We start from the raw sequence: 14202 nt of genomic DNA on the forward strand, positions 1-14202 counted from the left end.
TGAAAATTCGTTCGGTTCAATCCTGTCCCGTCCCTCCCTCTAATTTCTAAAAACGGTAGTATTGTGATTTGAAAGAGACTTGGCTATTATTTCTACCAATTCTGGTGGTTATGCAAAAGCTCGTTGGCTTGACGAAAATAATATTGCTTTATCTTCTTCCTTATGCTTCCTTCTACTCAAAAGTCCTCTTTATCCTCTCCCCACTTCACCCCATCCCACGAAATTTCCCTATCTCTTCTTTTTTACCCCCTCACTTATTTCCCCTCTAGCTCTCTTTCCCCTCTCTGTTCGTTTTCCCCATTTCCTAATATATTCCTACATAATCTCCGGTAATTATGACCAACAGATAAGCTATTCTTTTTATTTCTCACTCCTGCCGATTCTACCCACATTTCCTCTCTATCTGTACTCCACTTTATACCCATCCCTTCAGCCCAACATACTTTTATTCCGGTCTCTCTTTATACTTTATACCTGTACATGCGTGTCAATGCATGCCTATGTGTGCGTGTGCGCGTGTGATGTTGCTATTTTTCTAATTATATTTTTCTCCTTCTTCCCCCCCCCCTCTCTCTCTCCTTCCGTCAACACAAGAATTCACCGCTTTACATTTCTATGCTACGAATATTTGGTGTTTTCGTAACCAAAAGAGCACTACTGAATTCTTCCATCACATTGTTCCACTCTATCAACATTAACAGCAGCAGCAGCAGCAGCACCAGCACCAGCACCACCACTACCAAAACGACTCCAACGCCATTATCGAAGTGGCTCTGAATTAAAATCAACACTCACCAAACTGAGCCGCCCGCTTACTTTAATTTATCTATCTGTCTGTCTGTATATCCTCCATTTCGCGTATTTGTTTCTAGCTTTTCACTCTACCTATCCATCTCTATACCTCCACCTTTCACACACACACACACACACAAACACACACACACACACACACAAACACACACACACACACACACACACTCTCTCTCTCTCTCTCTCTCTCTCTCTCTCTCTCTCTCTCTCTCTCCCTCTCTCCGTGTTTATCTTACTCACTTTCCCCATCCTTTTTTCACTAATTACCATGTACTCTAGCGATACACCATCTCGAATACAAGCTGCATAGATAGCAAAACAACGACAAACTAACAGAAAAAAAAACGCTACGTAAGAAATAGTTGATTGTTTTGGTCCAGTGTCATAATTCCACTACAACGGAATGGAATCAACAGCTGAGAACAAATGAAAAGAATGACGAGTCAGGTAAGTGCAACAAAACTTAATTTCCTTTTAGCTTCTTCCTCTCAACATCTCTCATTTCTTCATTGGACCTCCGTCATTGAACGTGGCTACATAAATATACAGAGACCATTGAACTATTATATATCTTAAGCTAAGATATTTAACGTCCTTCCTGTGAAATTCTGAGGTTTAAACTTGCTGGCACTCCACTTCACCTTTAACACTCTGCAGCGATGTGAGCATAAACAAATACCCGTAATATACTAGTGTAATTGACAAAATATTTTTTCCTTGTAAAATTTTAGAGTGCAAGAGAAAGAAAGAATACAACGAAAGGGTGAAGAATAAAACACGCCCCCAGCAAATATTGTTATTAATGTTGTTGTTGTTATGGTTGTTTTTCTTAACAGATTTTGGGGTTTTGGAGTGTGATATTTTATAGTGTAGAGTAGTGCAGTGTATTATATATTTCGTGTAATGTAGGTGGTGGAGTATAGTATAAGGCATCGAACTGGAAAAGAATGTCGAAGATTTGCATAATTCGTTCCAGCTCCATGCGCAGTGGGTTTAAACCACACTAAAGCCAACTCTACTTTTCATTCTTTTTGGGGCCGCTAAATATACTCACAGTTAACTAATGAAACTCATTCTGCTCTCTCACTTTGTCTCTGTCTCTGCCTGTCTGTCTGTCTTCCCTGACTGTACCTGCAATTCAAAGGTCCAGCTTTGTCACATTGTCAGACTCATTCTAGCTGATAATCACGTTAAGGGCACACACTCTAAACAATTAAACTCTCATTATTACGTAAGTTATGCGTCCCGAAAAAGTTGCCGTAGTGTGAAATCCCGTGGCGCGAAATCAATTTTTCGATTAGTTTTCATCTTAATGATAATAATAATCCGTTTCCTTAACGCGAATCAATTTTTTAATTGGTTTTCACGTTAATATTTTCGAGAAAAAAATACAAACAAATAAAAACAAGCAATACCAGCGCATTAATGCATGAAAATAATTTCTTATTATTCATAATACAATATGAAAACAAAATAACATTTGAAGTGAAATACTTCAATGAATAATCGTAATATTATAGTACGGTTTGTCGCCGTCGTCATGTATTGTATGCCTGCAGCGCATTGATAACATTACAATGAAAGTTTCCCGATTAAGAGCATGTTCTCCAACTGTTGCCACTTTTGACTAACAAGCTTGTGATATTGTCCATCTATTGCGATCTTTGCCTGCCACTTGATCTACTACTCTCTACTCTTCTTTCCATGATAATGCTTCCCAGACCTCTACTTCTTCGAATATGGCCATAATAGAGGAACTTTTGTTTTCTTACAACGTTCAGGAGTTACTGTCTTTGACCTACTTGATGTAACACCCATTCATTTGTCCGAAGGTCCTTGTAAGAGAATCGAAGCATTCTCCTGTACACCCACATTTCAAAGGCATTGATTATATTCTTTTCAATTTTGCTCAGTGTCCATGCTTCGCAGCCATAAATGCCTATTAATCAAATAGAGCGCTCGCACTAGCCTTGTTTTTAACTTAGTTGGGACAGTTTGCTGCTCCAGATGTTGAGCTTTTCTATGGACGTTCATGTTATGGCTAGCCGTGTTCTAACTTCTTTCTTACATGAAGAATTTAGGATCCAGGATACTTGTATCATTCAACCTATTTAAGCCTCTCACATGGACTTTCAGAATATCTGTCCCTTATAAGTTGGAATTCCCCCATTTTTGTCGGTGTTTTTACCTCTATTTTTATCACGTATTGCGAAACGAAGGCAAGCTTTTTAAAACATGTCTTTTAAATGTTTGTATCAACTCCACCCCACACACTCAACGTGCCTTTGGAACAACAACAGCAACTAAACTGATACTTTTTGTTTTCATAATTTTCCATCATTTTATCATATTCCACATTACGAAACATTTATAACTCACATTAAAACAAAATCTTGCCCCCTCTTCCCTCTTTCATTGTACTTTCCACAATGAAGAAAAAGTTAAACACCACAAGTGGATGTGTGAAAATCGAATTTAGAATTTTGAAAGGAGTATCTATAAAAGTGATAATTTCAGTTGTTTTATTTAAACTTTCTCTGCTAACTCGTCAAATTCAATCACATGCGTTTTGAGATTTAAGTTCAATTACACGGGTTTGACATTTAAATTTGGTGATTTTCCAAGATTTTAATTCTTGTGTGTGAGGAACCCACCGAACTTGAAGTGCCCGGAGCCTCCCACGGTTTAAATCTGGTTCTGGCGATGATAATGTCGCTTTCTTATGTCAATAGTGCTGATAGTGTTGATTATTACAATAATGATGCTGTCACTGATGTTGACTTTGAGGGTGCTATAGATGATGACAACGACGATGATGATAGTGATGATGATGATAAAGAAAATAAAGATGTTCAGTATTTACACACTTACACACATATCTGTATATATATATATATATATATATATATATATATATATATATATATATATATATATATATATATATATATATATATATATATATATATATATATATATATATTCAAGAATTTAAGGAATGGAGAAAACGCATGTTATAATTGCATACTTTATTCCTACATATGTTTCAAAGGATTACAACCTGTGTGATCCATAGGGATCTTTGATATTAAAATTGTAACCTTCTCGTCAGGGAAAGCATGGGAATCATCTTAAACGTAAGACATTATGACCGATTACGAAAACAATAGATGGATAAGGTTATGACTTGATTCATATGTGCATATGTATAAATGTGGACGTATGAGCGTATATATATGTGTGTGTGTATATATATATATATATACATATATGCAAGTACACATATATATATTTGTATATGTATATATATATATATGTGTGTGTATCAATATGCATGTATGTGTGTATTTGTGTATATGTATTTATGTATGCATGTACGTTCTCACACATTTATAGGTATGTGTTGTCCAACCCACTATCCGGCAGCGTCCAATTCTCTAACGGTTTTTTTCAAATGAATCAAGTCATAACCTTATCCATCTATTGTTTTCATAATCAGTCATAATGTCATACGTTTAAGATGATTCCCATGCTTTCCCTGATGAGAAAGTTACAATTTTAATATCACAGATCCCTATGGATCATACAGGTTGTAATCCTTTGAAACATATGTAGGAATTATAACATGCGTTTTCTCCATTCCTTAAATTCTTAAATATACTCAAATACCCAAAATTTCAAGGAGTTCCTGCCTTAAAAACAGGAACTAAACCACAGTTATTTTGTGTTCTTTGCTACATTGGTTTCTATTAACCCATTTATTCTATCAGAAGAATTTTTATTCATTAAGATAGAAGAAATACACATAATTATATATATATATATATATATATATATATATATATATATATATATATATATATATATATATATATACATACATACATATCTACTACATATGTGGAAAATCGGTGTGTCTTTGTTTGTAGCGTTGTTAGCTAACTTCTCCTACACCGTTTTATTGATTTTGATGAAATTTGACACGTGAGTAGAACTCATGTCTGGAAACTTCGTGACATACTTAAATTGTTGAAAAAATCGATAATACGGCCCCTGGAAGGGATCTTTATATCTACCTCATATAACTACCTTTTTAAACACCCAAGGGAAATAACCCATAGCACCTCCACTTACAGTTGTTAGTTTTTAGCGAAGCGATCAATATTTGATTCTCACGACCTGCTGACCTAATTCTGCATTTTACTACTGACAGTTTTCAACTACTAAACATTATTGCACTTTCTTGATGCACGTACACTTTCAATGTCCATAACTCCGATAATTCTGAATTTTTCCAGTTAAAATTTTGCGATGACAATGCATAAATTTTTGATTCCAGATTCAGCAGACCTAATTCCGCATTTCACTACTCAGTTTTCAACTGCTAAACCTTATTATTGCACTTTCTTGACGCATGTACACTTTCAATGCGCATAACTCCGATAATTTTGCATTTTACCAGTTAAAGTTTATAGATGACAGTACATAAATTTTTGATTCCAGAACGTATTTAATAAGTGTGTCCCAATACAATGAACTCATACTTTGAATCCTTAAAGTTCTTAAAAAATGAAACCAAACTTCCACGCGACATTCAGTTGGGACACCCAGTATCACTTATTTTACAAATCATATTTATTCGTTATTTACAATTCATACAACATTTTTATGAAACTAATTGAGCCATCGAATTTAGAAATATGTTACGTTTCATTGTTTATGTTCGATTACTTTCAATATTAATTTTTTGTGTGTCCAATTTCTAATTTTTGCAGACAACATCACTTTTATACTTTATTTGACACGTGAGTAGAACTCATGTCTGGAAACCTCGTGACATACTTAGATTGTTGAAAAAAATCGATAATAGGGCCCTCCAATGGATCCTTCTATCTACAACATATTACTAATATTTTATTTAAACAACCCAAGGGAAATAACCCATACCACCTGCAGTTTTTAGCGAAGGGATCAATATTTGATTCTCACGATCAGCTGATTTAATTCTGCATTTACTACTCAGTTTTGAACTGCTAAACATTATTATTGGACTTCCTTGATTTGAATCTTAAACCTTAAAGACTTCATTCATACATTTCTATACATATATACTTTTTTGAATGCCCATTACTCCGATAATTCTGCATTTTTACAGTTACACTTTTTCCATGACAGTAGATAAAATTTTTATTCCTCAATATATCTGTAGTGACTTCATGCAGGCATAGCGTGGATTCGATCCACGATTGCCAAATTTCACTTAACAGTTCAACAGCGCTTTTTTGACGGTAAAACAATAGTTTTTCTGTGAATGACACCAGTTATACATTTCCCAGAAGTCTTCGCTAAGGAGAATAATGTCTTTGCCACTTGACCCTTCTAACCTCTTCTAGGCCACCAGGGGCTGGAATGGAGATAACAGACCTCCAACGAAATCATTTGTTCTCAACAATATGTCTATCCTTCTGGCTGCTTTTCGATAGTTAGACAAACAAGAACACCGTAAGCTAAAGGCAGTTACTGAGAGTGACCATCAGTGAGTGTGAACGTTATTATTGCACTTTCTTCATTTCATTCTTAAACATTGAATACTTCATTCATATATTTATATACATATATACTACATTTATATATTACCTTTAATAAATTAGCCTTCGTAAAGTTCATCTTTAAAATGCCACGATGTGTCAGAATACTTTCTCACCAACCTCAGAAAATCTCTTTCGCCAACCTCCAACAATCTCTCCCTCCTCCTGCTGACAGTTTTTTGTACCTTTTCGCGACGGAAAATACACCTTTTGTGGCAGTTATAACGAAATTGCTTTCTTATATCAGAGTAATAAGGTGTTTCAATAGAACATCTTTACCCCACAGGAATTACCGGGTACACCAGCTAGTATATATATATATATATATATATATATATATATATATATATATATATATATATATTCATGAATGATTGCTTTTTTTCCTGGTAAGATTCAAACGTACTGACAGTTGCAATAGTGGAGGTGTTTGGTGGAGGTGAGGTAGATGGTTGCTGGTGTTGATATGATAGTAGCATTGGTCTGTAATAGTCGTTATTTATGTTGTTCTTTTGTCGGTATTAACACACCTCATACTTACATTACTGCGTTCTTGTTTAGCTTCAGCTAAAACCCGATCCGGCCGACTACTTCTTTATTTAGGAATACATATATATACCTGAGTAAGCACATAAATGCGAAACAAGGTGTAAAAAATAGTATTCGAATACCGGAGGTAGAGTAATATGCTTTATTAATAAAGCTGCAAAGACATCACAAAAACTGTTATTCAGAGTTTCACGTTCCCATTCGTCGGACAGTTTTGGTTTAGAATAGAACAAAATAAGGTTATATGCGTAAATATACAATTACTTTGATAGATACACATTTGAAAATGGTTTTGTTTCATTGGACCTTTGAAATTAACGGTCTTTTCAATAACCGGTTTTGTGAAATTACAATTACGGTTTAAAATCATATTATAAAAATCGAAGAAAACTTTAAATAAAAAGATAGCTTTAGTAAAAGGAAAAAAGACCTATATACCCAAGGTAAATAATTAATGGTAAAAAATACTAAATTTAAATGATATACCCGTTTAAAATAAAAACATTTACAACGTCATAAAAATACATATACATTTAGTAATATTTACGTATATGAAAAAACCTTTATAAACATATATACAGTAAAAACATAAGCGTTGGTACATGGCTACATACACATACAAACAAATACAGGAAAAACAAATATATACAAATGCATATATAGGTATCCACGTACATATATATACACACATAATATTTCTCCGTGTGTGTTTCAAATATACAATTCAGTTGTTACAAGCTAGAAAACGAAAAGAAAATCAGAAAATCATAGTGGTGGGAGAAAGAAAAAGAGGAAAAGAAGAAAGAAGTAGTGGAAAAAATGAAAAAGAAAGAGAAAGAGAAAATTAGAAAGAGAGATATATACATATATATATAGAGAGAGAGACAGACAGAGGCGAAGAGACAGAAAGAGAGATAGAGAGAGAGAGAGAGAGAGAGTAAGATGATTTGGAAGTTGGTGTTCCCAACAAATGTTAGATACTTCGGTCAGCTTGCAAACGCACACATATAAAACGACATGCATATCTACATAAATACATACATGCAAAAAACACACGCACATATAGACACGCATACAAATATACAAATAAACATATACGTAGATATATATATGTATATCTGCAGAGATATCTTCACATCAAGATAAATAAATACACCATAAAGTATATACGCATACAAATATATTTAAAACTGTCTGATATATAGAATACTAAAATGAGAAAATTGTACAATAAATTGATATAATTAAATGTAATATAAATATATAAATTTAAAAAATTAAAATTTGAAATAATAATTTGAAATTTAAATATATAAAAAAAATGAATAAAAATGAGTGAAAAGCTAAACCTCGGCGAAACTTATATTCAAATTTGTAAAACAGTCCAAGGTTTTCTTTAAAGTCGGATGTAAAATATAAAATGTGAAGTCGAAATATGTACTAGCATTGTAATACAAAAAAATGACTATATATTAGGTATAAAAATCAAATTTAAATGCGAAAGTCAAAATTTTTTTTCAAAAGTCAAAACTTGTTACCCATATTGTATTTTTTCGGTTTTAAACCACGCAGCGTGCCGACAAGAATTTAAGAGTTCACGTCTCTGGTTCAATGCATGTTTATCCTAGCACACACCTTGTTTCGTATTTACGTGCTTACTCTGGTATAAACCGCTCCTTCTTTAGAAAGTTTGGGCTACTCTCCACAAGTAGGAAGAAGAAATGGAACTCTACCCATTGGATTTTTCCCTAAAAAACATAGCCATCACGGCGTGGAAGCAATACCTCAAAAGTCTTGTTGAAAATAACGGAGGATTTTATAAGAAGAATAAGATGGAAAGCCTTCTTCTTCGACTCGAAACGGAAATCAAATATGGCCTTAAATCTTCTTAAAACCCACCATTTCGGAATTAGAAGCTTTTGAAAAAGACCTTTTCAAGCTTATTAAAAGACTAAAATTCCACAAATTCAACAACCCACTCCAGAGAGATATGAAGGAAAAAAATTAGAAACATAAAGAACTCGAATAAGATCTTCGTAAACTCCGACAAAACAAAAAGTCTATACGCGGTTGACAAATATGTTTATAAACGTCTACTTTCGAACAGCATTACAGACACCTACAAAAAAGATAACACAAATTTATATGAAATGGTGAATTTGGAAGCAAGAAGAATTGCTAATAATCTTAAAGTTAGTGATGAGATAGAATACCCCCCCCCACCTGCCAACCCTTTATTACCCTGAAGGACCAAAAAGCAAATTTCAATAGAAACCCTACATGTAGACTAATTGACCTTACTAAAACTGAAATAGGCTTTATTAGCAAAAAATATTTTAGATTATATTTTAAGCAAGTTAAATAGTGAATTAAATTTATGGATTTGTGGAAATAGCAAGTTACTGATAGATTGATTCAAAGGAATTAGCCATAAACACAACTGCAAATTTATGCAGTTCGATATTGTCGATTTTTACCCGTCAATATCCAGGCCTTTACTTTTTAAAGCATTAAACTTCGCCAAGCAGTATGTCACAATCGATAACTCGGATTTAGATATCCTGCATGCAAGGGAATCCCTCTTTTTTACGATGATTCCACTTGGGTTTAAAAGGGTGAGGATTTTCTATTCTATGTACTGATGGGGGCATATAATGGAGTAGAGTTGTGTATCCTTATAGAAACTTATATTTTGCATAACCTGCATCTAGAATTCCCTTTTATAGATGCAAGATTATACAGGAATGGCGGTCTTATAGTTATCCGTAATTTAAACGGCCATGAGTTAGATAAACTTAGAAATAATCTGATTACTTTCTTCCAAAGAATGGGCTTACGGATTACGATAGAAAGTAACGTAGATTTTTTTAGATATTAACTTAGATTTGCAATTAGATAAATTTAAACACTACCATAAGCCCAGTGAAAAGCTATATTAACAAAGAATCAAATCATCACCCGTAATTCTTAAGAACCTAGTTAGTAATATAGGAAGGCGCATATCATCCATATCTTCAGATGAGACAGCATTTCAAAATGCCGCGCCGTATTATAATAATGCATTAAGGAACAGTGAATTCCTGGAGAAGATCCAGTATAGTCAAACTAATTGTAAGAGTAATAGACCACGTAAAACTAGAACTAGGAAAGTTTTGCGGTTTAATCCGGCATTTACTATTGCTGTAAAAACAAATATAAGGAATTCTTAAAACTAGTTTCTAGACATTTTCAAACTAGCCATAAGTTCTATAGAATTTTTAATAGAACACTGAAGGTTAACTATTCTTGTTGCAAAAACTTCGCCTCTTTTATTAATAAGCATAACAAAAAAATTAATACAAACAACCACAGTGCCGAATTTAACCAGAAGAACTGCAATTCCCAAGATAAAACTTGCTGTCCGTTAGAAGGAAAATGTCTTAGAGAGGGAATAGTTTATAGAGCTAAAGTGCAAATAGATGGCCCACAAGAATATAAAACATACAGGAGCTTCGGGAAATTTATTCAAGACCAGGTTTTATTCCCACCGAAATTTTTTCCCATACCCCGAGAATAGGACAGCAAGAAGCCTTGCAAGACATGTCTGGCAATTGAAGGAGAATGACACCCGTCCTTTCAATATCAGCTGGACAATTTTGGAAAAAGCACCACCATATAAACATGAAGCTTATAGAAGACCTATGAAATGTAATCTTTACCTCTCAGAAAAGTTTTTCATCCTGTTCCAGGATAAACATGCATTAACCAGAGACGTGAACTCTTAAATTCCTGCAAATTTAAATTCCTACAAATTTAAATTCAAGTTTCGCCGAGGTTTAGCTTTTCACTCATTTTTACTCATTTTTTATATATTTAAATTTCAAATTATTATTTCAAATTTTTATTTTTTAAATTTATATATTTATATTACATTTAATTATATTATATTAATTTATTGTACAATTTTCTCATTTTAATATTCTATATATCAGACAGTTTTTAAATATATTTGTATGCATATATACGTTATGGTGTATTCATTTATCTTGATGTGAAGATATGTCTGTAGATATACATATATCTACGCATATGTTTATTTGTATGTTTGTATGCGTGTCTATATGTGTGTGTTTTTTGCATGTATGTATTTATGTAGATATGCATGTCGTTTTGTGTGCGTTTGCAAGCTGACCGAAGTATCTAACATTTGTTGGGAACCAACTTCCAAATCATCTTACTCTCTCTCTCTCTCTCTCTCTCTCTCTCTCTCTCTCTCTCTCTCTATCTATCTATCTATCTATCTATTCATCTATCTATTTTCTCTTTTTCTTTCTAATTTTCTCTTGCTATTTCTTTTTTATTTCTTCCACCACTTCTTTCTTCTTCTTTTCCTCTTTTTCTTTCTCCCACCACTATGATTTTCTGATTTTCTGTTCGTTTTCTTTCTCTAGCTTGTAACAATTAAATTGTATACTTGAAACACGCACGGAGAAATATTATGTGTGTATATATATGTACGTGGATACCTATATATGCATTTGTATATATTTATGTTTTCCCTGTATTTGTTTGTATGTGTATGTAGCCATGTACCAACGCTTCTATGTTTAGTGTATATATGTTTATGTAGGTTTTTTGGTATGTGTATGTATTACTAAATGTATATGTATTTTTATGATGGTAGTTCTTTGCAAATGTTTTTATTTTAAACGGACATATATTTTTAATTTATATAAATTTATTATTCTTTTACCATTAATTAATTTACCCTGGGTATACAGGTCTTTTTTCCTTCTACTAAAGCTATTTGTTTTATTTAAAGCTTTCTTCGATTTTTATGATAATATGATTTTAAATCGTAATTGTAATTTCATATAACCGGTTATTGAAAAGATCGTTAGTTGAAAGGACCAATGAAACAAAACCATTTTCAAATGTGTATCTATCAAAGTAATTGTATAAAGGCTATCCTTATTTTGTTCCATTCTAAACCAAAACTGTCCGACGAACGGGAACGTAAAACTCTGAGTAACAGTTTAATTAATAAAGTATATATACATGAGAGAGAGAGAGAGAGAGAGAGAGAGAGAGAGAGAGAGAGAGAGAAAGAGAGAGAGAAAAAGAGAGAGAGATGTAAAAGTAAGATCCAAGGATCAATGTGTAGGAAGTTCAAGCAATCCGTAGAAGATTTATAAAACAACTTTCAGGAACAATGGTGGTTTATTTATTGGCAAAGAAGGTTGTGAATTTTTCCCGTTTCGAAGTACGATAGACTGAAAAAAAGTTCATTTTATATTTCACAGTTAACAACAGGATTCTTTAATATGCAAATAAACATCCAAAACTTAGGGAACGAAGAAGATAAACTCCAGGCTACATATGTTTCATAACCAGTGGAACCTCGGAAGTGTTAACTCGTTGGGGACTCAATCGAATCCCCAACGAGTTAACATGAAATGAAATTCAGTTATGCTAAAAGAATGTGCATTTATAAAGCAATTTTAAATTACTACCTAACTACTACCGATAATTTTTAATACAGTTAGTATTCGTTAGTAAACAATATCCTCATAAATACAGTTGTCCTATTTATGTTTATGTGTCATCAAAAATTGAGCCCATCTCATTCACATTATCGACACACTTTTAATGCAAACTGAATGAAAGACATCTATTCTTTGTTTATATATAACATGCAGTTGCATGATTAAATATTGATACATACAAAATGAGAGTGAAAAAATATATGTGATGGGTTGGGGAGATGGGAACTGGAAATTCAGAAAATTCACACAGGTCGGCTTTGCTTCCTCATAACTTTCGGAAAAGAAGGTTTTTTAAATGAAGATTTCAACAAATACACGTCCGCTGCAAATTGTTAAAGCTTGTGGGAGAGAGCCCTGATTTGTCTTGCTTGAATTCCAGCAGCGGTCTGTCGTGATTTAGGTACTAAATTGCTTCACTAGAGAAAAGGGTTCGAATCTCCTGGACATTCGAGATGCTGTTTACACCATAGCTTCAAGCTGAATGGTCGATTTTTAGGTTTCCACGTGAAACTGTTGTGGCATACTCATGATTGTGAACTAATAATTTCGCAATTGGGGTTCGTATCTCTACTCTTGCAAACAAGTAGATCACTGTATCAACGAATAGTGAAAGAGATAGAAGCGATGCTTGGAGATAGCAAAAAGAGAACACTCCATTGCAAACTGATCATCCGCAAACAAGTACTAAGACACCGAAATTAAAGGAGAGTAAACGAAAGAAAAACAATTAACATAAATTTTAACTGCAACCAAGCAGCAATGTACAGCGACATGAGAAGAGAAGCAGTAAATATCATAGAATCACTTTCATGGGAAGACACAGACTTCCTCTGGTGAAAAATCTGGAGCGAAGAAAAGGTGTTTAACAGAGAAATTCTGGGGCTGGAAGAAATTCCAAGTCATTACACCCAAGACATACGACATCGATAGTAACATCCTTGTGACTGTAATTCAAAATCTTCAGGCTAGAAAAGCATCAGGAGGAGACTTGATTGTTGGATATTGGTACAATAAGCTAACCTTCTACCGACCGTAATTATCAGCCTTTACCAGCAAACTCTCAGTGAGAATAGTAACATACCACACTAGTTCGTTCTTGCAGAGACAAAACCGATTCCCAAAAGCAGAATGACCCACGGAGCAAAAATCTACCAGTCAATTGCATGCCAGAGTTTAATATATAAAATATATACAGCATTTTTAAACCTCTCCTCCTAAGATCATTGTGAAAGTAATAACATCATCAATTATAGCAGGACAAGCAGCTGGGAAGAAGGAAGTTTGGGGATGTGCCGCGCATCTGTTGGTAAACAAAACTGTAATGTCAGAGGTGCGGCAACATAGGAGGAACCCGGTGTCAATGTGGATAGACTACAAGAAAGCCCTTCGATTTTCTAAAGTTCAAGAGAGCACATTCAAAGCTATAGCTGACCTGACTTCATCCCGATCCTCCATCCTGAAGTTAAATACAAGAAATGATTTTATTATCACGAATGAAATAAAGTATCGTAGAGATATATTCCAGGGGGACAGCCTCACTGTAATGCTGTTCACACATTCAGTAAACCTTGTGTCATTTATGTTGAGGAGATCTGATTGGGTTTCTCATGGTTTCATGAAGAGACAGAAATACCAGAATTACGCACTGTTGCTTTGTGGTTGACTTTAAACTGTATGTCAGGAGTATGCATGAGATGAAAAAGAGTCTTGATCTGGTTACAACATTCTCA

At 33.8% G+C, this 14202-nt stretch overlaps 1 protein-coding gene across 2 annotated transcripts in view; it reads left to right on the plus strand.

Annotated features, from left to right (window-relative positions):
* The first annotated feature begins 407 nt into the window (after positions 1–407).
* LOC149135147 (uncharacterized) overlaps positions 408–14202 on the plus strand; it is a 205129-nt gene continuing 191334 nt past the window's right edge. For both annotated transcript variants that reach the window (XM_089353962.1, XM_089353961.1), the window contains exon 1: positions 408–1257. In XM_089353962.1, coding sequence (XP_089210088.1) covers positions 1237–1257 — 21 coding nt within the window. In that variant the 5' untranslated portion in view covers positions 408–1236. The remainder of the gene's footprint in view (positions 1258–14202) is intronic.

This window comes from Octopus bimaculoides, chromosome 6 (genome assembly GCF_046866305.1).
Source record: "Octopus bimaculoides isolate indiv1 chromosome 6, ASM4686630v1, whole genome shotgun sequence".
Lineage (NCBI taxonomy): Eukaryota > Metazoa > Mollusca > Cephalopoda > Octopoda > Octopodidae > Octopus > Octopus bimaculoides.